Source organism: Bos taurus, chromosome 29 (genome assembly GCF_002263795.3).
Source record: "Bos taurus isolate L1 Dominette 01449 registration number 42190680 breed Hereford chromosome 29, ARS-UCD2.0, whole genome shotgun sequence".
In the NCBI taxonomy this organism is placed as follows: Eukaryota; Metazoa; Chordata; class Mammalia; order Artiodactyla; family Bovidae; genus Bos; species Bos taurus.
The window spans coordinates 44,273,269-44,298,338 of record NC_037356.1 but is presented as its reverse complement, the minus strand read 5'-3'; the positions used below and the strand labels follow the sequence as shown (position 1 = coordinate 44,298,338).

General features: G+C 55.4%; 1 protein-coding gene across 3 annotated transcripts in view; it reads right to left on the bottom strand.

Moving 5' to 3' along the window:
• Positions 1 to 25,070, bottom strand: part of PACS1 (phosphofurin acidic cluster sorting protein 1) — a 149,795-nt gene that overhangs the window by 4,371 nt on the left and 120,354 nt on the right. For all 3 annotated transcript variants that reach the window (NM_001143870.2, XM_024987117.2, XM_059882903.1), the window contains exons 3-21: positions 23,557 to 23,646; positions 22,488 to 22,613; positions 20,121 to 20,265; positions 19,792 to 19,883; positions 19,600 to 19,680; positions 15,926 to 15,985; positions 14,988 to 15,148; positions 14,562 to 14,655; positions 9,801 to 9,881; positions 8,066 to 8,181; positions 7,818 to 7,953; positions 6,710 to 6,814; positions 6,021 to 6,127; positions 5,206 to 5,360; positions 4,960 to 5,070; positions 3,810 to 3,912; positions 3,357 to 3,399; positions 1,084 to 1,126; positions 747 to 882 (exon numbers count right to left, since the gene is read on the bottom strand). In NM_001143870.2, the coding sequence (NP_001137342.2) occupies positions 747 to 882; positions 1,084 to 1,126; positions 3,357 to 3,399; positions 3,810 to 3,912; positions 4,960 to 5,070; positions 5,206 to 5,360; positions 6,021 to 6,127; positions 6,710 to 6,814; positions 7,818 to 7,953; positions 8,066 to 8,181; positions 9,801 to 9,881; positions 14,562 to 14,655; positions 14,988 to 15,148; positions 15,926 to 15,985; positions 19,600 to 19,680; positions 19,792 to 19,883; positions 20,121 to 20,265; positions 22,488 to 22,613; positions 23,557 to 23,646 (1,985 nt within the window). The remainder of the gene's footprint in view (positions 1 to 746; positions 883 to 1,083; positions 1,127 to 3,356; positions 3,400 to 3,809; positions 3,913 to 4,959; positions 5,071 to 5,205; positions 5,361 to 6,020; positions 6,128 to 6,709; positions 6,815 to 7,817; positions 7,954 to 8,065; positions 8,182 to 9,800; positions 9,882 to 14,561; positions 14,656 to 14,987; positions 15,149 to 15,925; positions 15,986 to 19,599; positions 19,681 to 19,791; positions 19,884 to 20,120; positions 20,266 to 22,487; positions 22,614 to 23,556; positions 23,647 to 25,070) is intronic.

Below are 25,070 nucleotides of genomic sequence, written 5' to 3'. Positions count from 1 at the left end.
AGCTGAGTAGCTTGCCCAAGTGACCGCAATTCTTTGCTCAAACTAGTCAGGCTCCTGAACCTCTTTCTGGACCTCGGAAAATCCAGTCCTCACAAGAACCCCCCCGCCCCACATTTCTGACCACCCTGCGGCTCTGATCGGGGCTCCTCACCCTCCACCCACTCAGGACTGTCTTCATGAGACTTCTGGCAGGGCAGTTTAGCTGGAATCGGGACCCCCTGGACCCCCCAGTTCCTCTTAGTACTTTTATTGGCTCTGCCCCGTCCTGCTCCGGCCCCACCCAGAGTCCTGGCTCCTGCTGCAGAGTCCGCCGCAGAGCAGCCCACAGCAGCTGCTCCCGCCTTCGAGAGTCGCTCTCGCGTTGACCAGTGTCACTGAGTGGTTTGTTCTTTAGCGCACACACACACGGGGGACACAACTGTGTGGACACGATGCAAGCCCAGGTGTCTGACCCCAGGCCCACGCTCTCTCCTGGACCAGGCAGTCCTACCCCCAGTACGTGCAGCAGCTGACAGGCTAGAAGGGACTCAGTGCCCCGGGTCTCATTCACCCTTACACCCGGGAGGCAGACAGGACAGACGGGAGCAAGCTGTGTGATGACCGGCCTGGCCAGTGACCTGACTCCCGCCGCTGACCTTCCGGACCGGGGGTCACCGTCCTACACGCTGGGGCAGCCGGGGAATGAGTCAGGCACCGCCCCGATGGAGGCGTGTCGGGGGACAGACGAGAACAGGCCACAGCCTTACCCCACGACGGCCAAGGCGCTGCTCATGGACGGGGAGGAAGGAGGGGTAGCTGTGGCGTCTCGGCTCAGGCCCGAGCTGGAGGGTGGCGACGTGGAGGGCACAGTCAGGTTGACCACGGGTGCATCGTCACCATCGCCTGCGAGGAGACAGACATGGTTGACCAAAGGAAGCTGCCCTGACCGGTCTTGGCTACAGTCTGCTCCGCCACCACCCTGGGACTTGAGCCCCACCTTGGCCTGGGACCCCCTCGTCTTCACCCTTTGGCCTCCTGACTAGGGAGCAGGCGGGCGGGATGCACCGTCCTCACCCGGAAGAGGCCAAGGGACCCCAGGCTCACCTGTCGTGGAAGGAGAGTCTTCAACCAGACCCACCTTCACCACCTGCGAGGGAGAAGAGACCCTGCGTTAGGTCCACCCACCCAAGCCAGACACCTTCAGGTCAGCTGGACCCGGCGGCCACGACCGCACGCTATTTGATCGCAGGCTTCGAAACTCTCTGCCAATTTTGAGCAGCTGGGATCGTCAGGAGAGGTGAGCAAACCCAACTGCAAACAGTGAGTTGGGGGCGTGGGACACCCGTAGCTCTTCTCTGGCGACGTGGGCAAAGCCACCCGCGGGGGCAGGAACCCCTTTTGTATCCTGATCTCATTTCTTCTGAGATCACTTGGGCAGGAGGCTACCTTCTCAGATCAGAGAGAAGGGAGCACTGGGAAAAAAACCTTCGCAGATGGGAGTGGGGTACCGGTGGGGGCGTGAACACACCGGAACAGGAATCTGGAGGAACACCAACTAGGAGGCGGGGATCCCAGGGACCCCCGACCCCAAGCCCAGCCCTAGGCAGTGATTCCGATGTCAGTTCCCCAGAGAAAATTCTGGGAAGGGCAGAGGGGGCCCTCCAGAGGCCAGCAAAGGGTATAGCTAGAGACAGACCCGGATGTCAGGGCAGGGCCTGAGGTCAGCAGGGCCGGGGGGTCACGGAAACCGGGTCCCAGGGAACGGCAGGGAGCGGGGGTCACACACACGGTGGTCCCCTTGAAGCTGATAAGAGCGCAGTGCTGCCACTCCATGGGATCTGCTCCTGACTCTACACATCCTGATTTTAATTCCTGGAAAGTGGCATGCTGGCACCCCGAACTTCCGGGACACGAGTCCTGTCTCCTTGCTCCTCTGGTTGCTGCACGAAGCTGCCAGCTCCTTTGATTGCTTGTTTCAATTTTTAATTTTTTCTTTCTGTTTTGCTGCGAGGCCAGAGTAGCAGTGACCCCACAGCTCCACACAGACGTGGGTCAGACTGCCAGCCCGGGCTGCACGTCACGGCCCGGGCCCTCCGATGTGGCCGTGGGACCAGCCCCAGTGGCTGACGGGGACTGACTGGACCAGGCAGATGGGAGCCTTGACAAGGATCCACCCCCCTCCCCCCCAGGCTCAGGCATTTCCCAGGATCGCTCAAGGCTCACAGGGCCACCCAGGATCACAGGATCTGGATGAGTGGAGAGCAGGGATGGGGCCGCTGACCCCTCACCCGCATGTGCCTCGCCCTCCCTAGAGGCTGGGAGGGACCTTCCCTCGGCGAGGCTGCAGGAAGATACCAGCTGATGCGGAAGAGAAACTCGGCCGCCTCAGAAAGGGAGATCTGAGTTCTCTGCCAGCCTTCTGGGTCGTGCTTCGGCCCTGGGCGGGGAGGGGCGTCAGCTGTCCCCTCTAGGCTCCCTCTCTTGGTCAGTCTCGGCTCCGGGGCCCAGCAGCTGCCAAATGCAATCTGGGCCGGGATCACCCGACACCAAGGACACCCAACAGGTCTTTCCTTTGTCTTGAGAATCCATCATGCAAAGATTGTCCCCTGACCAAACAGGAGGGGAGAGAGCCCCTTCCTCTCTGTGTCCCTGACTCTGAAGACAGAGCTACTCGTGTCTCGGACTCCCCTCCTCGGAACAGCTTTGCTTTCTTTTCCCTGGAGCCGGAGAACCAGTGCCCTGGATATCACCCCCTGGGACCCCAGAACTACAGTAATAACACGTGGTACCTGTGGTGATGCAGGGGAAAGGACTCTGAAAGGAGCAGCTCGGGGCCTGTCCCAGCCCACAGCTTCCTCTCCCCGGCATTGCTAACCCTCAGGGCTCTCTGTCGGGGGCCTGTCCTGGGCCCTGCAGGGCGGTTAGCGTGTCCCTGGCCCCACCCACAGATGCCGGTGCCACTTCCACTCCCAGCTGTGCCCACTTCCACTCCCAGCTCTGACAGCCAAATGTGTCCCCAGATCAGACACTGCCAGATGTTCCCTGGGAGCAAAATAGCCCCTGGACAAGACCTGCTGTCTAGATGAGTCTCTTGTGTATGAAGTGAAAGTCAGTCATGTTGGACTGTGTGCGGTGGACTGCAGCCTGCCAGGCTCCTCTGTCCATGGGATTCTCCAGGCAAGAATACTGGAGTGGGCTTACATTCTCTTCTCTAGGGGATCTTCCTGACCCAGGGATTGAACTCAGGTCTCCTGCATTGCAGGCAGATTCTTTACCTTCTGAGCCATCAGGAAAGCCCCATGTGTGTGCTGGCACGTGAAGCCCAGGGAAGCCAGGTGGGTGGGTGGGGTACAGAGGAGAGGGGGGCTGGTACTCACGCCAATGAAGGGGATGAACTTCTGATACGAGTCTTCATCAGGGCTGTGAGGAGAGAAAGGAGAGCTTCACAGCTGGCGGGAGAGACCGTGTGGTGAGCTGGGGACGGAAGCTTTCCACGCTTTACCGAGGCTTTAAGGGAGCCCAGACACCACTTGCCATCTTCCCTCTGCCCTCAGGATGGCACAAGGAGCCTCCAAAAGGAGGCAAAAACCCTGATTGTGCATGCTCTACCCCCTGCCCCCATGTCTGTACTGAGGGGGCGCCCACAGCGGGTGGGGAGGCCAGGGTCAGGGGAGGCCCGGGCGGGGAAGGGAAGGCACAGCTTCTCATACTCTCTTGGGTTCCTACGAGGGAAATGTGGTGGGGAGGAGGAGGGTGTAAAAAAGCAAAAGAACCGAAGATTTATCTAGCCCACCCAACCTGTTTTCAGAGCCCACCCCGGGTCCACTCACAACTTGTGCCTGCAGGTGAGCATGGCCTCCGCCACGGGCAGCTGGTGCGTCACGGCCGCCCCGTTGACGTACTGCATCACCCGCCCCACCACGTCCAGTTGCTCTGCAGAGAAGCCGAGACGCGGGCTGACTTACTTCAGCAGGCGAGCCCGAGAACCGTCCTTGAGCGCCCCCCTGCTGAGTCCCACCAGAAGACCCCAGGAGCTGAGGCAGAGAAAGGGCTCTAGAGACCCCCTGGTTTGAACCTAAGGAATTTTTTAAACAACGTTCATTTACTTATTTGGGTGTGCTGGGGTTTAGCTGACCTGTGGCACAGGGGACCTCAGTTCCCTGACCACGGTTCAAACCCACGTCCCCTGAATTGGGAGGTAGATTCTTAACCTCTGGACCTCCAGGGAAATCCCAGGAAATGTTTTAACAGATATTTTCTTTGATGTGAACTATAAAGTCTTTACTGACTTTGTTACCACATTGCTTCTGTTTTATGTTTTAGTTTTAGATCCCCTTGAGGCATGGGGGATCTTAGTTCCCCGACCAGGGATTGAACCCATACCCCCTGCGCTGCAGGGTGAAGCCTTAACCACGGGACCACCAGGGAAGTCCCCTGAATCTAAGGAATCGTGCAGCCAAGAGCTGTCCTCCCGTCTGATCCGTGCGCCCTTCCCCCCAGCCTGCTCCTTCCCTGTTCGGCTGGCTCCTGCTTCCATCCCTGCTCTGATCAGCCCTGGAACCACCTGCCGCCCCCGCCCCCATCACTTCCTGCCAGGCCCGTGGGAGCACTGACCACCTCCCGGCCTCGCTGGGCCCAAGCTCACTCCGTCCCTGCCGCCTCTGCTCTGTATTTCAGGAAAAGACACGGTTGGTGGCATGTTATTCATTTATCAATAGGCGCTTGGCAGCTGCTCTCCATTTCCACATTTGATCTCCACAACCAGATACTTCCTGACACCACCCCCTTGGCCTCCTTATTTCTAAATGTGCAGAGACCAAACACATCCAGCGTGGAAGGGCTGTGCTTACGGGGCCTCCTTTTAATAAAGTGCTGGAAAAATGAACAGGCCGCGGGGAGGGGAAGCAGCATGCCCCCCCACCGCCCCTGCATGCAGCCGAGCCCAGCTCCCTGTGTCTTGTCCCCGACGAGGGCCAGTACCTGACACTGGGGGCTCCGAGCGGCTGAACAGATCTCTCCAGCCAGGATCAAGGAAGGTGCTGCTATACCTGCTGTCGACGGAGCCCAGGTATTTGGCCACCGGATGAGAACCTGGGAGACGGAGACCAGAGAAGGCGAGCTGGTGAGGAGGGGGTGAACGAAGCCCAGCCTTCGGTCTCCCCGCCTGGCCCTTCCCGGGACCCAGCGCCGCCCGCCGCTTCGGGGTGGGCTCTGCCACGCCCTCACCGAGGGGAATGATGAGAAAGCGCATGTAGCCCAGCCAGTCGGAGGTCTTGCTGGCCAGCGACTTGACGAAGAAGCGGAGGATGGAGCTCAGGTAGCTCTGGCCGCCCACCGCTGCCACCTTCACCGGCCGCGGCATGGAGGAGTTACAGTTGCAGCTGGGAGCGAGGGGTCGGGGGACAGGGCCACGTCAGGGGGCCACGTCCTGCTCAGAGGAAGCCTCCCCCAAACTCTGACTTCACTTGACCTCGACAGCCCCCAGAGGAAAAACAAACCAGTGAACAAAATCACACAGAGAGAGGCAACACACCACAGTGCTTCTGCAAAGAGAGAAATTCAGGGTCAGAGAGGACAGGGGACTGTCTAGGAGGCAGGCAGAACCGGTTGAGGCTAATGGGAAGACGAGTCGGCAGTGGTCAGAGGCGGGCGTGAGCCCAAGACGTCTGAGGCTCTTCCCACGGCAGGTCCAGAGAGGGAGGGCCCCGACGCTGGGTGGGCAGGGTGCAGGAGGAGAAAGTCTTGTAGAACCCCGGGCTCTCTGCCTGGCCTTCTTCGTCACGGGTTTAGGAAGAGAATGAGGCAGGTCAAGGTGTGGCAGGAGACCAGGCGGGACGCCGGCAGGCAGGAGGGTGACATTTTCATCCCGACCCTCCGGGGCCAGCAGGACAACAGAGCACCAGAGCCTGATGCCGCCCAACCAGGTACTGACTGTGAGTTTCGGGTCTGATAAGCCAGGGGGTCCCCTCAGAGCTTGGAAATGAGGATGGGAAGATGAGGCGGGAGGGGACCCCAAAGGGCAGGAGAGGAGCTGGCCTTACTAGCGCTGGATGCGGGTGAGCAGGGCGGACAGCACGGCCTGGACCTCCACCGTGGAGCACGTGCACACGACGGGCTTCCGCTGGTCCTGCAGCAGCTCCGCCACGTACTGCGGGGGGCGGGGGTGGGGGGAACCACACAGGTGAGGCCGTGTGGCAGGGACACCACCTCCCGCAGGCCACGAAGGTGGCAAGGCCCAGGCCGGGCGGCAGGGCCCCACTGTCCGTCCTTCAGACCACAGCCAGCCAAGGTCAGGCTCCGACTGCCAGTCAGGAGAAGGTGGGGCCAGACCCCAGGGAGACGGGATCAGGAGGAAACGTGGGAAGGCCCAGGACATGCTACATTCTACACGGGCTCCGCAGCCCACTCGCTGGATGGATGGTGGGCCTGGGCGGGGCTGGGCTGCTGTTGCTCCGCCCCTTCTGGAAGCCAGGGCACCGCTGGAGCCTCTGCTTCTTTAGAGATAAGGAAACTGAGGTACAGAAAATTGGTGACTTAAGGCCCCTCAGGCTGGAAAATGACGGGACTGGGACCACACCCAGAACTGTGGGCTTAAGTCAGGCTAGGAGGAGCCGGAAAAGAAGGGGGTCATTTTGGATTTTCCCGTGCCCTGGCTTTCAGATCCACACTCAGGGAGTCTCTTGTTCTCCAGCATCCCTCCTCCCCGGCCCCGTGACCCTGGGTGCTGTACCTGACCCTGCCAGTCAGCGGTGTTGACGAGGATGACGTTTTCCGGGAGGGCTGCGTCCGACACCAGGATCTGGTTCAGCTGGTCATAGACCACCTTTCTGGGAATCTGCAGGGATAGACGTGTCTGTTGATCCCCAGGGAGCTTGGGGGGTGGGGTGATTTGTGGTCCAGGGTATGGAGAAGAGCTACCAGGAACCTATGCAGGAGACCCAGTGTCCCACTGGCCAGAGCACAGCAGACTGGAGCGGGATGAGAACACGCGAAGCCAGGCCTCAGGGCCCAGGCTGGTGCCCCAGGAACATGGCAGCTGTCCTGCCTAGGCAGGAAGGGCCCCGAAGGAGAATGAAGCAGGGGCAGCGGGAGGGGGGGAGGGAGGAGCGGAGAGCAGGTGCTCGCGGGATGGAAAGGAGGGCAGCGAGGAGAGATAATGAGAGTGCGCCATGTGGGGAGCCCTCCGACTCGGGGAACAAAGGCATTTCAGGAGCAGTGATTAACCAGAAGGACAATACCTCGCCCCAGGCACCGGGCTATTCTAGTCCTGGGCTCATTTTCAGCTGCAGAGCGTTAGCTCTGCAAGCCACACAGACACAAACGCCCTTCCCAAAGGTATTTATCAGGAGAACAAGTGGGCCCACCACTAACTCCAGGAGCACAGGAGCTGGGCGAGGCCTGTCAGGGAGAATCCTTCCCTGGGAGACTGGCCTTCAGAGAGCATACAACCCCAAGGGCCAGTTCCTTCTGGGTGCCTACTCCAGCCACTCTGAGGTCTGGCACTCAAAAGTTTAATGTTGCTATGTCGGCTTCAAATCATTGTAACTAGCCCACAGCAATGCTAAGGGCATCAGAGTGCAGAGTAGACCTCCCGGGAGAGCTGATGGCCACTGTCCCAGGCACAGTTCCCTCCAAGGTCTGATGGGGGCAGAACGCACCAGCGTCCCCTATTCCGTCCTGCAATTCCTCAGCGGGAGCAGATAACAAACACGCTGGACTTCTCCCTTTAGGCCTCTCTTTACTCAGAACAATCAAATACACCCCCTTCCTCTCCACCCGACCTCCCAAGGAGACGACGGAACAGAGCCGGGGGTCCAGGGCGCCTGGCGGGTGGGTACCTGCGTGCTATGGCCCAGGTCTGGGGACCGCTCGCTGTCGGAGCTGTTGGTCCTCTCGCTCAGCGGCTTGGAGAGCTGCCGCTCCTTCAGGGGGGTGCTCCGCTTCTGCCGGGGGGTGTGCACTCCTTCCACTTTGCTGCCACGGACGTGGAAGGAGGCGGTTAGACGGCCCCTCTTTCCGAGGCCACGCTCGCCGTGCTCCCCTCCTTCCACCTGGTGCCTCAGGAGCGTCTTCCCACCCTGAGTACCTGGGGGAGGCGGAGCCCTGCAGGTCCGTTTTGCTGGACTTCATGGGAGTTTTGACTTTCTCGGGCACAACCAGACTCGTGCTCACGTCTCCGAACATGTCCTGGTCAGTGATTTCCTGCCACAGAGCAAAGGAAGCCGTGAGGGTGACCCCCTTCCGAGATCACGAGAGCCTGGTGGCTCCTGCCTGGGCCGTCAGCACCACGGGACCATCAGCCCCCTGCACTCTTTTCCAGGAAACACATGGTTCTAAAACTCCCGCCACCCCTCTCCCCTGACGACTGTTTAATTCAGCTGAGGGTGCCCGCTGTGCTGGGCACGGTCGCCTGCTATCCGATCTGACCCCTACATTTATGAACCGTCAGCCCGCAAATCTGGACTGATGATCTGGCTTCTCTAGGGGGGAAGGAGAGCCTTTTACTCAGGAAGTGACGTGATGGGAATTTCATTTTTGAAACGCCTGCTGTGCAGTACGGACCAAAGGGGGAAACAGTGGAGGCTGGGCTACTTGGATCGCGGGTGAACCACAGTCCTCTTGAACCCAGCCTAAGGCTCTGCTGGACAACAGATCTGTAACACGGTATTCTGTACTATAGGAGACGTGAGCCTGAAAGAATCCCTCCTTTTAGCTGGCAGCTCCCACTGGGAGGCTGAGGTACAGCACACCCCCAGGGGGTGTCCGGTCAAGTTCTCTGCTCCCTCCTCCCAGCTCGGGCTGGCCTCCAGCCCCACGTGGGCTGAGCTTGGGCCCAGGCCGGACCTACGGGCCCAGCCCCAGACTCCCTCCCCCAGGTGAACCGCTCTGCCCTCCCTGGGCCCCCCTGGAGCCTCTGTGCTGTGTGCTCTGGCTGGCTTTCCTCCCAACGGGGCGCCACGGTGTTCTCGTTTGGGCACTGTCAGTGCTCAGCACTGTGTGTGTGTGTGTGTGTGTGTGTGTGTGATTTCAATCTGTGTGTAACTACACTGGGTGCCCCAGGCGATCCATCCCACGCACCCCTGAACAGCCCCAACATCTCTCAGTGGGAGGAGATGACCAGCAGGTAACCACTTGGAGAGCTGATGCTGTGGACTACCTGGCCATTGTAAAAACAACACTGGAGGAAGAGGTGGTTTTTCAGGGAAAGATGCTGCTCATCGTCCCTCAGGAGTAAATGAGGGGGTGGGGGCGTTCCCTGGTGGCTCAGTGGTAAAGAACTGCCTGTCAATGCAGGAGACACAGGTTTGATCCCTGATTCGAGAACGTCGCACGTGCCGAGGAGTGACTAAGCCTGTGTGCCCCAACTACTGAAGCCCTAGACCCGTGCTCCCCGACAGGAGAAGCCACCGCAAGGAGGAGCCTGCACAGTGTAACTAGAGTAGCCCCGGCTTGCTGTAACTAGAGAAAAGTCCATGCAGCAATGAAGACCCCGCACAGCCCAAAGTGAATAAATCAATACATAAACATTAAAAAAAAAAAAAGAAGGACATGAGAGTGACAGATAGTGAGAAAGTACCCAAATCAGCATTTGCTCAGACCTAAAGAAAGAGCAGAATGGGGACATTTCTGGTTTGCTAGTTTGGGCACCAACCTGATACTCCACAGGTAAAGATTTCGTGAGGAAGAGAATGCAGGACCTTCCTAAGTCCACAGATTTAGGCGAAAGTTTCATGATGGTCCTGAGGGTTTTTTGCCTCTATTTCTAAAGGTACCCAAAACTATTTTCGACAGCTGGAAACAGGAGACGGAACCATACATACCAGAGTGTCTGTTTCAGTCAAGCTGTCATCTTGATTTTTAATCCGAGCAGATTTGACTTTTTCTAGCGCAGCCAATTCCATCTGCAAAAATTATAATAATTAGTCATCACCAATCCAAATAACCACCACTCTAACTTGCTCCCTTAGTCCCTTGGAAGCTTAAAATACTTTCACTTAATTGGAAGACCTCATGACATCTTTCATAACATCTTTGGGACTTTCACCTTAACAAGGAGCATATTTTTTTGTGAAAAACTGAGCTTCAGAAGGTCAGTTATTCTGTGATCATTAAATCAGTAACACGGTGAGACGCTAAACCCAGAAATTCTGATTCTCAAAAGATGCTCTCAGGGAAGAGAGGCCCAGCCTTCAGATGGCTTGGCTGTGGGATCTGCCAGTCCTGACTCTGGGGTTTGGTGAACATCCCTGCCCAGGAGGGGCACATGGGGCCCCTTCTGCTGTCAGCAGTGGTGAGAAGAAAGGGGACGCTAGCGTTCAGGTCTTTGATTTCGAGACTAAAGACATCCATGGGGGCCAAACGCGTTTGGCTTGGTGGAAACATCTAGAAAACCCTCAAACAGAATATTCTAAGCCATTTAGGTGTGAAATAATTCTCCCTTTGTCCTCAACTCTTACAGGTCTCATAAATATTAAAAATGTACTTTGCAAATACAGATAAAGCACCAGATTTTTCACACTTGCGAATGCTGCTTCTGGCTGTGCAGACACCGGTGTCGGAATCCTGAGCAGCTGCGGGGTGTGAGTCTCAGCTGTGGGGAAGGCACTGGCCTCAGTGGGTCTCTGGTTCTTCTGGGGAACCAGGGAATCAGAAAGGATCGACGATGCCCCACACTTCCTCCCAGTGACCTTTCTCTGAGTAATGGGGACATTTTTCCAAGGAGTTAATAGCCCTGTGAATTGTGTATCCTAAATGAAAATGGGTCTCTGGTTCTTCTGGGGAACCAGGGAATCAGAAAGGATCGAAGATAGCCCACTTCCTCCCAATGACCCAAAGTTCTTTCTCTGAGTAAACGACAGAGCACAGAGAAAAAGCCTAAAAAGCTCATGGGGGTCACTTGGCAAATTAATGAACAATGATCACACAAGTCAGCCCGTGTCACATGCTAAGCCAGGCTTTCTCCACCTGGGACCGCTGGCATCTGCGGAGGGCCCTTCTCTACTCTGGGGCGTCCTGTGCAGGACCTGAGCTGCAGCCCCGCCTCCACCCACTAATCACCGCTGCTGTGAGAACCAAAACAAAATAAAAAAATGTCTCCAGTCCTTGCCCAGTGTTCCCTGGGAAGCAAAACCACCCTTGGTTGAGGACCACTGTCCTGAGCCATCTGTAAAATTAACCCAAGGCACTTTAACCAGACCCCGTGGCCCCAGAGTGTGAGACAGTTTGGTTCAGAGCCACGCACGGTAGGTTGCCTCCTGTCTGCACAGCTAGTTCATTTACACATTGCCTATTGGGATAACCGATGTGAACAGTCTACGGTCACAGAAAACTCTCGGTCGGACTTGAGACTGGACATGACTTCACTCAGTATTGGATCTCAGCATGATGAATGACTTAAACACGTTTTAGAGAGGATGGATGAGGGCGGCAACATCGCCCTGCTCGAAGGTTCTCAGGCAGCAGCCCTGTGGTCAAGCCCCCTGACAACAGAGCAGTGTCTGAGCGCTCTAACCCAGACTAGAGTTGGGGGCACCTGCCGGCTATGCACTGACTCTTCTGGATGTTCCGGTCGATCCTGCCAGAAGTAAGCTCCTGACTCTCCAAGTTCCTCTTCCTGCTCCTATAAATACTTTAGGCTTTTCTCGCCCCAGCAGTGCAGCCGCTATGTTGTCTGACTGTGTGGCACTGAGACAGTTGCGGCAGCCTGAGGCTCGGTGCCCGCACTCCTGTGCGTGTGGGGGGCCAGAGTGGGGTGGTACTTTAGGCTCTCACTTTTAAGAACTACTGGTCTCCAGCACCATTCGCTACAGTGCCATGCAATTTGCAACTTTTAGCAGCAGGCGGTCCTGGCGGACCGTCTCCATCTCTTGGCCGCCCCAGCTGAAGTGCTGTCAGGGCCTACTGTTATCAGCTTCAAGGACTGAATCATCTGCTCAAGTCTTGGGAAAACTCACAACTGTAATAATTTGTGTTGGCAGAAATACCTTCTGGTTCTAGTGATCAACTGAATTCTCTGAAATCTGGGGAACAAAATGGAAGGTTAAGGAAAAAGAAACAAAAAGGCTACGAAATCAGGGAGAGAGGACGAAAGCTGGGTGGCAAGTGCTCGCCTGCCTACAGTGCACCAGCCTCGTGTGTTTTCCCTCGAACGTCTCAAAGTTCGCTGTGTGAAGAGCACAGCCTAGCTCTGTAGTTCCCAAAGTGCCTTTCATACTAAAGGATTCCAAAGTTCCACACCCACATCAAGACATATGGGGCTCTTCAAAATAGAAATATCACAGAGAACCAGCAAAGTCTGAAATTTGGCCAAAAGAATCAGAATTTGAAGGACTCACTAAAAAGACAACTGGAGTCTATCAATTTCAGGAGTCCGGAACTGGAATGGCTCCCAGGGCCCAGAGTAACAATGGCAACGCTGCTTACATACTGCTGCTCCCCCTGCTGTAAACCAACCCAAGCACCAATCAAGCGCCACGCTGGAGGTTTTAGCTGCCTTCTCCCACTGGATCTTCACTCTGCCTTGCAAGGCATGTCCTTTTTACATGCAACTTGTGGACGAGGACACGAAGCCTTGGTAACTGCCCAGGACAGTCAGTGGAATGATAAGAGTCAAGAGTCAGACTCAGAAGACTGACTCCAGAGTTTGTGCTCTCAGCCCAACCCTGCCCCAAAGCAATGTTCTGCCTGAAGAAGGGTCCTTAGGCCATCACACTGTCAAGACTGATACTCCATTGCCTTCTGACCTAACTGGGCTCCTATGCTGACACCTTTTGTTCAATCGCTCAATCATGTCTGGTTCTTTGCAACCCCATGGACTGCAGCTCGCCAAGCCTCCCTGTCCTTCACCATTTCCCAGGGTTTGCTCAAACCCACGTCCATCGAGTCGGTGATGCCATCCAACAGTCTCATCCTGTTGTTCCCTTCTCCTCCTGCCTTCAATCTTTCCCAGCAGCTTCACTTTACGAATACAGCACCCGAGGCCCAGAACATCAGTTGATTTTTCTCTTTAAATTCTGTAAGTCACGCAACTGAGACTAAAAGCAGAGTCTACAAATTGCATCAACCCAGAGACAGCTTCATTAAGATAGTTTCCCTTACTGGTTGACTGACAACGATCCCTAACATTTCCTGAGTGTTTGCATATGTTAGGCACCAGGCTTAGTGCTCTGGGGTGCTATCTCAGTTCATAATTTGCTTGCACTGTATCACAGGAGGGCCCTTATTCTGCATTCTGAGGATGCCTGGAGTCAGTCTCCCTCTGGCCAGGCCCCAGGTTTCTCTCTGGAAGAGTCCGCCCCTTTTATTTACATTTGCAGTGGACTCTGGCCCCCGTAGCCAGTGATCCGTCCACGTGGACAGTGAGGACTCAGCAGGGCCACTCATTAGCCCCACCAGAAAGAGCCGCTACAAGGACATCCTGAATAGAAGCAGCAGCCGTGTGAGGCCTCCTCCGCGCCGGATCACAGGAACCTGGGCTGGAAAGGCTGAGAGCGCGGGGTCTGCAAGGGGCAGGCCTGAGGTTTCTCCGCAGGGATTCTCGGCGGGGCCTGCCAGGGCCCATCCCACGTTTGCTCGCTAAGACCACGTGGTGCCGCTGTCCTAGGGCCCGACCACACGTGTGGCGCCTTGAGCGGGAGGACGGATAAGGCGGACGACAGCGCCACCTGGTGGCAGCAGTCAGTCAGGCCGTCTCTGAGCCGACGGTTCGCAGACGCCCGGGAATGGACGGGGGTGGGGGCGAATGGAGGGCCTCACGGGCTTCAGGATGTTTCCTCACAGGCTCATACTTATTTGCTGGGTTAGTTTTGTATTTTCTTTGTTAAAGCAGCAAGAGCAGGAGGACTTAAAAGATTCAGTTTCTTTGGTCTACAGAGAAGACACTGGGCTTTCAGCTGCAAACCAAAGATCCTACTAAAATCCGGCAGTTGGCTGTAAACGAGGGCAAGGAGAGCTTCCGAGGGCCTGAGGCAGGTGCAGCATCAAGACGGGCTCCTGCTCTAATGCTCCACGGCTGGGGAGGCCTTCCAGGAGGGGCAGGGCGTGGTCCGGGGTGAGGCTGGGCTCTGGGGGGCTCCGGCTCCCTCTGGCTCAGCAGGCCAAATGAATTCTCGATTCTGTGAGGGCGCTGCCCACTTCCTCAGCAAAGCCCACGTAATTTCTCCTGAACAGACCCTGGGCGTTTCCTGCCCCATCCCTTCCCCGCCTGGAAGCACAGTCGCTACCCCTGGCCGGATGCCACACTCCCAGTTACCGCCTGATGGGCTCTGAGGGGAGGTGTCAAGGCACCGCGTGCTTTGGAGGGAAGGCTCCAGGTCATGGCGGGAAGAGACCAAGAAGGACATCTGCCCGGCCACAGCAGTGCCCTCAGAGCACTAAGCGCCCGGCAGGACTGAGATGACAACCGAGGTTGAAAAAAGATGAGACCACTCGCAGGTCCCAAATGAGCCCGGGAGCAGAGGACCCAGTGTTACCCCAACTGCCCCAGCCCCGCTCTGCACGCCCGCCACCCTTTGTTGTGCAGGAGACCCCGTGTTAAGCCCACTCCCTGGCCCCGCGCCCCCACCGCCCTCGGCCGTGCTCACAGGGCTGGTGGTGTCTTTGCCGAGGCTGCCCTTGCTGTTGAGGCTGCCGATCTCCGTCTGGGAGCTGGACTGTGACATCCCCTCAAAGAAGGGCCTGTGGATGGCAAAGAACCACAGCCAGGGTCAGTCAGGGGCCACCAGGCCCCAGAACAGCGGCTTGTGGTCAGCCGGGGAGAGCTGGTGTTCTAGAAAGACTGAAAACCCGGGCTTCAAGGATGTTGGGAGGAAGAGACACAGCAGAGGCTGGACAAGGAGGGGCCCGGACTGAAGGACTGCAGAGAGTTCTGTGGGGGCTTCTGTCAGTTAAACAACGACCTCTATCCAGAGGGCTGGAGGTTCGTCAAGGGTGAGGAGCCAAGATCCCCTGGTCATGGGGGAGGGGTCTGGAGACAGTGCGGCCTCGGGAGGCCGGGGTGCAGGCCTCACCTGAGCTTGGGCTTCGGCGTGCTGAGGACGCTCTCTGTCTCCTCCATCTCGGGGCCACTGTCGCTGGGGTTATACATCTCCAGGCTGTCATACAGTTCGTCCAAGTCTTCTTCCACTTCTCGAATCTGCTCCCGGGACACATGTTCCAGCCCGAAGCCCACCTGTGGGAGAAGACAAAACCTCTGAGCTGGGGGCTACCCCTGTTCACAACATGGAGACAGGCAACTTCTTCCCACGGCTACCCTGCCCAGTCCCCTCAGGGGACTTGCCATAGCTTCACCCTCCTCAGGGTGGTCCTGGTGGCCCTTCTGTGATCTGACCCTGAGAGCAGGACATGGTGAGGGCCAGGGTTCCCCCTCAGTGCCTCCCTGGTGCTCCCCACCAGGACCCAGCGTCAGGAAGAGGAGCGGGAGCGAGACCATGCTTTTCCAGAGAAACAGGCTGGAGAAAACTCGGAAGCCTGGGACCCTGGCAGGCTCCTGCTGCCCTCCCCTCGAGTCCACAGGGGACAAGTCTCCAGTCTCAGTCCACTAAGGAGACAGCCTGTGAGGACCGGCTCCAGCCTGCGAGAGCTCGGGGGTCGGGGGGATACTGCTTCTCTAGTGGCCAGTTCCTGACGCCACGGAGAAGGCTCCCACCTCAGATTGCTCCTCACGATGTTCCCCTCGGGGCAGGACGGAACACTGAACAACGGCACTGCCAGACACCCTACACCGGAGGCCTGGAATTAACCCACGGCGGGGAGGACCATGCGCCCCGTGCTCAAGACAGTGGAACCTCGGGCGCCACCTGTCAACCTCGCCTCCTTCCAAGTAGCTACCGCCTCACGTGGGGGCCTGGAATCTCGCCTCCCAGTGGCAGCACCGACTGAGCCCCGGGAACCAGGGCGACACTCCAGAATTCCACTCACAGTCCGGCTCGGGAGTAAGGGCTCGTACCTCGTCTGAAACTTTAAACCGCTTCAGGAGGGCCACAAACTTCTGCTTGATGTTAGGTTGCTGTAGGGACAAAGCCACAGAGGTTCTCAGCCAGCAGCCCCATGTGGAAGGCGATCACTTGTTGGAAGGGTGACCGAGGGCCCGCTTTTGTAAAAAGCTGGGGGAGGACACTGGTGGGGACAGTCTCTACCCTGGGACCCCACCCCACCCCAGTAACTCCCCACCGTCACCTCCTGCTCATCCCTTTCTCTAGTCTTTCAGAAACCCGGTGCTGACGGGTGAGCGCCACCAGTATACACACAGGCTCCTCAAACTCGACGTTTTTCCGTGCATCCCCTCTCTGGGTCCCCCAGTCACCAAGGCTGACCTGGAATCTCGCCCCCCACCTCACCTCCCGGCCCAGGGCTGCTGGCCCCTACTCTTGTCCACCTGCTTCCATCCAGCCCCCCTGGAGCCACAACCGCCCTCCACCAGTCCCCTCCACCCCACCTCCAGTCTCCTTCCCTCCAGAGTCCACGGTGGCTGCTCCACAGGCAGATACCCCCAGTCACTCCCCAGGTGATGGCCTTTGAGGGCCCCAGAGCCTCTTAGCGTCACTGTGTGTCCAGAGGGCTGGCACTGCCTATCCCCAGCCTCGCCCACCATTTAACCCCTCACAACCCGCTTAGGTGGGAACTAACTGCTTCAGTTCAGTTCAGTTCAGTTGCTCAGTCGTGTCCGACTCTTTGCGACCCCATGAATCACAGCACGCCAGGCCTCCCTGTCCATCACCATCTCCCGGAGTTCACTCAGACTCACATCCATCGAGTCAGTGATGCCATCCAGCCATCTCATCCTCTGTCGTCCCTTTCTCCTCCTGCCCTCAATCCCTCCCAGCATCAGAGTCTTTTCCAATGAGTCAACTCTTCGCATGAGGTGGCCAAAGTACTGGAGTTTCAGCTTTAGCATCATTCCTTCCAAAGAAATCCCAGGGCTGATCTCCTTCAGAATGGACTGGTTGGATCTCCTTGCAGTCCAAGGGACTCTCAAGAGTCTTCTCCAACACCACAGTTCAAAAGCATCAATTCTTCAGCGCTCAGCTTTCTTCACAGTCCAACTCTCACATCCATACATGACCACTGGAAAAACCATAGCCTTGACTAGACGGACCTCTGTTGGCAAAGCAATGTCTCTGCTTTTCAATATGCTATCTAGGTTGGTCATAACTTTCCTTCCAAGGAGTAAGCGTCTTTTAATTTCATGGCTGCAGTCACCATCTGTAGTGATTTTGGAGCCCCCAAAAATAAAGTCTGACACTGTTTCCACTGTTTCCCCATCTATTTCCCATGAAGTGATGGGACCGGATGCCATGATCTTTGTTTTCTGAATGTTGAATTTTAAGCCAACTTTTTCACTCTCCTCTTTCACCTTCATCAAGAGGCTTTTGAGTTCCTCTTCACTTTCTGCCATAAGGGTGGTGTCATCTGCATATCTGAGGTTATTGATATTTCTCCCGGCAATCTTGATTCCAGCTTGTGCTTCTTCCAGCCCAGCGTTTCTCATGATGTATTCTGCATGTAAGTTAAATAAGCAGGGTGACAATATACAGCCTTGACGTACTCCTTTTCCTATCTGGAACCACACGACTCTGCAAAGCTGTGTGTGTGTGTTGCCCTCCTGCTGGGCCTTTTATATGGTAACTTCTGCCTTGACTAAACCTTGGCCGCAAATCCATGTGGTGAAGGCCTGTTGACTCTCAGAAAACCCGGCGTCTCTCGGCATCTCGCCCGTGAAGTTGTCCAGCTCAGAGTCGTTCACTTCCCCTCTACTGCCGTGGCGGCCCTGACACAGTACTCGTCTGGTGCCGGCCCTACACCGTCACGGCCACTCGTGAAAATGTGTTTGTGTCAGTGGACACTGTGAGTTCCCTGATGGCACAGACCAGGCCTTCCTTATCTCTCCGTGTCCGACCCCAGCTCTGGTGACTAGTCTGTGGCTACCAGCACCTCCTGACTGGACGGCAGACTCGCCACCTGGGGATGGAGGAGACTGACTTGTGAGGGCGACTGAGCTGGGCCTTCGGGAAAGGGCGGGGCTCCCGTCGGCAGCAGGGCACCCGAGCAGAGGAAGACTGGGAGCCATGGTGACCGAGACGCAGGACCGTTCAGCCAGCGCGCCTAAAACAAGTGCTGTCGGTGGAGAGAGGACGAGTGTGTACAGGAGACAAGAAGGAAAGAACAGTTCCTCTCAAACTCTGACTGGAAAGCCCTGCAGTTAACAGCAGCAACAAAAACACCCTCGGGGGTGGCTATCAAAGGAGTGCGGAGCACTGGTTGAGTGACCGGTGAGGCTGGATGGACAGGAAGAGGCGGCTATAAAGCCCCAGAGGCACCCAAGGGAAGAAAATGGGACTTCTCTGTGGCTATAGCGCAGGAAAAAAAAATTGGCGGGAATCAAAAAAGAGATGCCTCACCCATCATCAAAGCACAAGTGGGGCTGGAGGCCGGGACAGGCCTCACTTGGCCTAGGAGCCCAATCAAGGGTGAGAAGCCTGAGGACAATGAAACGGTTCAAACGTGCTCTAGACGTCGCTAGAGCCCAGGGACAGCCCAGGACGCCTGGAGAGGGGACAGCATGTCTCACAGTGGACCAGGCTCAACCAGGCTCAGACACACACACTGGGAAGGTCTGGCCTCTGCTTATTTCACTCCTGAAGGTGGCGGGAATCTCTGCTCTCAGGGTCCCCAGGCTGGCTCTGCCCAGAGACGATCAGGATGCCTCTGGGGACTGATGAAACCGGAAATTTTCTTCCAAAAGTAACACTTGTGACTCTCCTACACTTTGGCACTGGAGCCCAGAATAGGTCAGATTTAACCTAGAAATTCAGGTATTAAGCATCAGGAGATGCAAGAGATGCAGGTTCGATCCCTGGGTCAGGAAGACCCCCTGGAGGAGGGCATGGCAACCCACTCCAGTATTGCTGCCTGGAGAATCCCATGGACAGAGGAGCCTGGTGGGCTACATACAGTTCATGGGGTCACAAAGAGTCGGACACGACTGAGTGACTGAGCGTGCTAGTATCTCAGTCCAGGAGTCTAATTTCACCAAAAGCAGTGGCTCCTTAGGAAATCTTATGCAGGAGACAGATTCCATGGGCATTTGGTCTCTAATGTCATGGATCTATTAAGGCAGGCATGATATCAAGCCCACAGTTTCAGGCACTAGCCTATTATTTCTGGGTAAGTTCAACAAATGATCTGAAGTGGAGATTCTCCTAGAGAGGACTGGACTTCTCTATGCAGTGGACAGTATGAAACCCACAGTGATCACCTGGAGGGGAGGCAGGCTGTCTGAGGGGCTCTGCTCCCCAAGGAAGCATCTGTTCCAAAGCCTACAACAAAGTTTCTCAACCTTTCTTCTATCCTAAGAGAGCCCGAAGAATGTGACAGACTGCCATCAGGAATGCCGGTTCTCTACCACAGTGATTGGTGTTGGAGGAGGTGGAGGTGCTGGTGGAGGAGAATGTGGTACCAAGGGGTGTATCAGAGCCTCGAGCGGACGGCCCTGTGTGGATGTTATTGATACAAAGAAAAAGCTCCCAGGAAGTCTGAAAACACCACTCCCATCCTACCCCTCCCCTCTCAGCCCTGACTGGAAATCTTGGTGGAAGCGTTCCCCGGACCTTGGCGGCTCACCCTTGTGATGGCGGACGTAGAGGTGAGTTTCCTCCGGGTCTTCTTTACTTTCCGCAGATCCTCGTCCTCGTAGAACAGGTCCTAAGCGGGCAGGGGATGGAATGAGGTTGGGAAACCCCAACCCCAGGAGGTTCTGGAGGGTCTGGAGGGGCTTCCCAGCCGGCGTGTGTGTGAGGGGCTATGGGAAGTTACCTGGCCGTGCAGCGGGTCATCACTGCCCTCCTGCTCCGATGAGAAACTCTCCTCCTCTTCCTCAGAGTAATTGTCAACATCAGGAGAACGGTCTGGAAAACAGACACCTTAGTAAGAGAACCTCGCAAGGGGGAGACCTGGCCTGGCGGGGGCCTCTGGCTGGCTGGCGTCCCACGATCCTCAGGTGGCGATTAGCCTGGGGTAGAGGAGAGGGCCCCGGCCCCCTTTTATTTTCAGGGACCCCTAAGCTCCTCTTTCCCAGGAACACTGTATTTCCCAGGGTGGAGATCTGGGGGTTGGGCAGGGCTTTCCGACACCACTCATCTTACCAGACAGCTTGGATTTGATCCCCTCGTGGTCGATGGGCTGGCTGGACAGGGAGTAGATCTTTATTTCTGCCACAGGCACGGAGACATCCTTTACGTTGCTGTGCAGGCCGAGCACCAGGGCGCCTTCGTTCGGGTGTTGCATCACCTACGAGCACAGGCGGCCATGGACGTGCCTCACACAGAGCCCCGAGTGTGGTGCGTTTTCACAGATCCCAGCGGACATGCGAGCCACCGGGAATGGCATTCTGCTAACACATTTTCTTTCTCACTCTCCCTCGCCTGCTCTTCTTCTATTGCCTTCAGCCTCACTTTACCATTTTTTGGCTGCGCAATTCAGCCTGTGGGATCTTTGTTCACCGACCAGGGATTGAACCGCTCGACAACTGAACCTCGACAACTCAGCAGTGAAAACACAGAGTCCTAACCATTGGACTGCAAGGGAATTCCCTTGTCTCACTTTATTTTTAAAATACTTCTTTATCTGTTTGGCTGTGTTGGGTCTTAGGTGTGGCATGTGGGATCTTTCATCAGTGAGCCCAGGCTCAGGAGTTGCAGTACGAGGGCTTAGCTGCCGCATGTAGGATCTTAGTTCCCTGATCAGGGATCGAATCCGTGTCCCCTGCATTGAAAGGCAGATTCTTAACCACTGGACCGCCAGGGAAGTCTCTGTGGTCTCATTGTAAAACTGTCTCCAGAAGTGCCAGTCACAGTTCTGGTCGTGTGCAAAGAGATAAAAGTCAAGGCCTGAGATACAAAATGGCTGCTCCTCTCTAGGACTGCAGTTAAGTCTTTCACAGAGGAACCAGCTCTTAGGCTCAGCGGTGGGGGTGGCGCCTGCAGACCGTGGCCACCTGTGCCTGGCAATGAGAGAAGGACCGAAGGGCTCAACACGGCTGGCGAGACACGGCGTCCACAGCCTTTGCAACCCCAGGTCCTTGTTCTGATACAAAACATGAAGATGACGGAAAGATGCGCTGGGACTACCTTACCTTTTGTCGTGGCTGCAAAATTTTTTCCTATTTGAAGTATGAAAATATAGAAATACGTTTTAAAATTGATTTGTAGTCCCTTTCTTCTTCCCCTTCATCTGGGCTGAGAAGATTTGCTGAGCATACAGGAGAGCCTCACAAACAAACAGACTGAAGGAATGGAGAGGAGAAAGGCTGGAGGAGCCCAGGGGTGCTGACTGGAACTGACTGGAATGTGAGCGCACATCTAAGGATTAATAACTGACTCAGGCAAGAATAATTAACAGAAACTAAAACTACGAAGATATGAGCAAAAAAGAGACTGTTACAGAGTCCTCAAACATCTGCCTATAAAATGTTTTTTTTCATTGCTAAGAACAAAATATGTGTTAATTAACTTTATATTGGAAATGCCGGCATACATCATCTTCAATTAGCCGAGCGATAAGACAGCCTCACCAGTAACAGGACAAGTCGACTCGGAGTGCTGCCTGCATTACTGTTGTGGTAACTCTGCCAAAAACCTGGAAGCTGAACGTGATCTTCAGAAAACATCAGACCAACCCAGACGGAGGAACATTCAATAAAGAAACCAGCTTGTCCTCTTAAAAAATGTCAAGGGCATGGGAGACATGGGAAAAATCTGAGGGACTGCAGGTCAAGGGAGACCAAAGGGACAAGCAAACGCAGCCCACACTCCCAGGTGAAGCCCTGGGCCTGCGAAGGACGTTCCCGAGCCACGTCAGTGTCCTGATCTTCATGGTGGGTGGTGCACACACGTGAGAGTATTCCTAAGAAATTGACACAGTGCATACTAATGTGTGGGCTTCTCAGGTGGCTCAGTGGTAAAGAATCCGCCTGCCAAGGCAGGAGATGGGGGTTCGATCTCTGGGTCAGGAAGACCCTCTGGAGGAGGCCATGGCCACCCACTCCAGTATTCTTGTCTGGAGAATCCCATGGACGGAGGAGCCTGGTGGGCTACAGCCCGTGGGGTTGCAAAGAGTCGGACACGGCTGAGCGACTGAACAGCAACAACATATTAACGTGTAATGGGGCATCCTGTCTGCAGCTCACTCTCGGTGGCTCAGAGAAGTGAGCAACACGCACACGGTGTGCACAGGCGAGAACTGAAAGGCAGATGTGCCAACACCGGAGAGTCTGGGTGCAGGGCAGACGGGAATCCTTCTTCTTATTAGAAGTGTTCTCTGACATTTTTAAAAAAGCTAAAGAAAAAACTTTTTGTGAGCAAGGAAGTACTGGATAAAAAGAGGCACGTCCTGGATTTCCAATAAAATAATTAGTTTGTAACCTGGAATAAAACAGCCAGGGGGTGGCAGGCTTGGAAGAGCCCCAGCTGGGCCGGGGTCTCTCTCAGGCTCTGAAAGCCACCCTCTCTCACCTCTGCCATGTTGATGAGCCCCACGGCCAGGGTCTTATAGCCCAGGATGGTCCGGTTCTTGTAACGCTTTCTCCTCTGCAACATGATCTGCAGCTTGTTGGCATCTCGCTTTAGGAAATGAGGGTACTGCCGGGCACAAAACAAAGACAGGCAATTAGTCAGAGAGGGAGGTCCTCAGTGGGGTCTAGTCCTGCTGGAGGACGCACCACCATCCTCTGCTTCCCTGGCTCCCCTCCGTATGAGGGGGTGATGGGGATCACTGGCTCCCCTCTGTATGAGGGGGTGACGGGGGGTGAGAGGAGCATCTGGTTCTGCCCAGCACCGGGCTTCCACTCTGCAGCTAGCGGTCCATACGTGTCCTGAAACATGGCCTCTTTCCTTGCCAGGTGATCGAGCGTTCAACCTGGGCTACTGGGGTTACGAGGAGAGACAAGACGTACGAGGATGGATAAGGAGGAGAAGGGATGGGACGGAGGCTGCAATACGAGGGCAAAATGAGACTGAAGGAGCACGCTCTCCTTCGGGGAGTGGGGACACAGATTACTAGGGAGAGGAGATGGGGAGGACTGTGGTAGACGACGGGGCCAACAGCCCAGGCCAAGGAAAGAGGATGTGATGCACACTAGTCCACAGGATGGAAAACGGCAAGGTCCCACTGTATAGCACAGGGAGCTATAGTCACTATCCTGTGACAAACCAAAATGGAAAAGAATGTGAAAAAGAATGTATACATAATACGGGAAACAAACAAGAAAAAGGAGAAAGTATAGGTATGTGTACACAAAATGGAGTCACTTTGCTACACAGCACAAATCAACACGTTTTAAATCAACTACAATTAAAAAAAGAAGAATGAGACATGGTGTACTTTGCAGCAGCCCATCCAGGTCTCAGCACCCGTGGTGCAGCGGCCTCAGAGATGGCGCTGGCCATCCAGGCAGGCCACAGAAGCTCTGGGTGACATTAAGCCATTGGGCTGTTCTCGGATCAAATGATCTCCAGATCAGAGCATCGTTCGAGACCAGGGGGATATGGCATATTAATGACCTAAGACAGAGCAGGTTCTCACCTGAAGGGAGAAGGTTAACTGGAGCTCTGTCTCCACCAGTCCACTGGCTGGAAGGATGATTTCGTTGGAGCGAAGAATCCTTTTTGAACCCTGAAACCAAGACAAAATAGGTCAAAGCTGCATCACCAAAAATCAGACCAAAAGAAATACTATGCTTACAAACAGCACCTAAACTCTACGAAGAATCTTACCAGTTCAGATATTCCATCAGTCTTTGCTGTACTTGATTAAAATCAAGCCACTACCGTAGACATGATTTTACATTATGCTGTTTACAAAGGGTTTTCACATTAAAATGACATGTTACTGCACTCGAGTTCTCCTTTCCCACTGCCCCTGAGGGAGAGGCAGCAAGGTTGCCCCAAAGCATGGCAGTTCACCCCAAGGCGTGGCAGTTCTCCCTGAGGCTCCTCGGCCACCCTCCTCCCATCTGACTGGCCACGCTGTCCTCTCTCTGGGCCTTTCGGCATGCTGCTTTCTCTTCCTGGGTCCTCTCTCATGCTTAAACACACAGCTCACCAACTCACTTCCCAGTCTCAGCTTTGATACAAATTTTCCCCAGGAACTTTTGCTTTAAGCACCGTCCCCACTAAACCTTGCACTGGGTTAGATACCCTAGTGTTTTTCGTTCTTAAAGAAAAATAAAGTTGGGCTAAACTGTTCCTCAAAGTAAAAAGAGACCAGCTGGGGGTCTGAGGAATCACAGTAAATTTGTAAAAATTACTTAAAAAAATTAACTTTAATTTAACATGGTGAAGTGACCAGATCTCCAGCACACCGATGGACGAGTTAGTAAACGTGACACCCGTGTAGCCCACATCTGTATCAAAATGTACAGGATCTCTACCACTCCGGGAAAATCCCTTGGACCCCACTGTCCAGTCAGTCCTGCACCCCTCCTCAGAGGTGAGTGCTGCTGACTCCTCTCACCAGAGATCTACCTTTCTTGCTCTAAAATACCACATAAATGGAACCACACGGCGGGTACTATTTGGGTGGCCTTCTTCTGCCCAACATTTATAATGTGTCTGAGGTTCACACAGGCTGTTGCGTGTATCACATTCCCTTGGACTGCCCAGCAGAATCCTGTCCCACGAACGTACCACGCGTGGCTCCCACTGTCCTGTTGCTGAACATTCACACTTGGGGCGTTTCTAGTTAGCAATCACTACGGCTAAAGCTGGCATTCTGATCTTCATGTGTTTGTTTATTTCTATTTTACTTTTGTTTTCAGCAGGTCTTGGTTGCCGTGTGTGGGCTCTTTCGCTGTGGTGCGCAGGCCCTGCACTGGCGGTGCTCTGGCTCCAGTAGCAGTGCACGGGCTTAGCTGCCCTGCAACATGCGGGACCTTAGTCCCTGCTGGGGCTCCAACCCGCGTCCAGTTGCATTGGCAGGTGGATTCTCAACCACGGGACTAGCAGCGAAGTCCCAAAGCTACCACTCCAGTACAAGTCTGTGTGGAGGTATTTTTTCTTGGACCCCTAGCAGAGGGATGGCTGGGCCTCAGGGTAGAC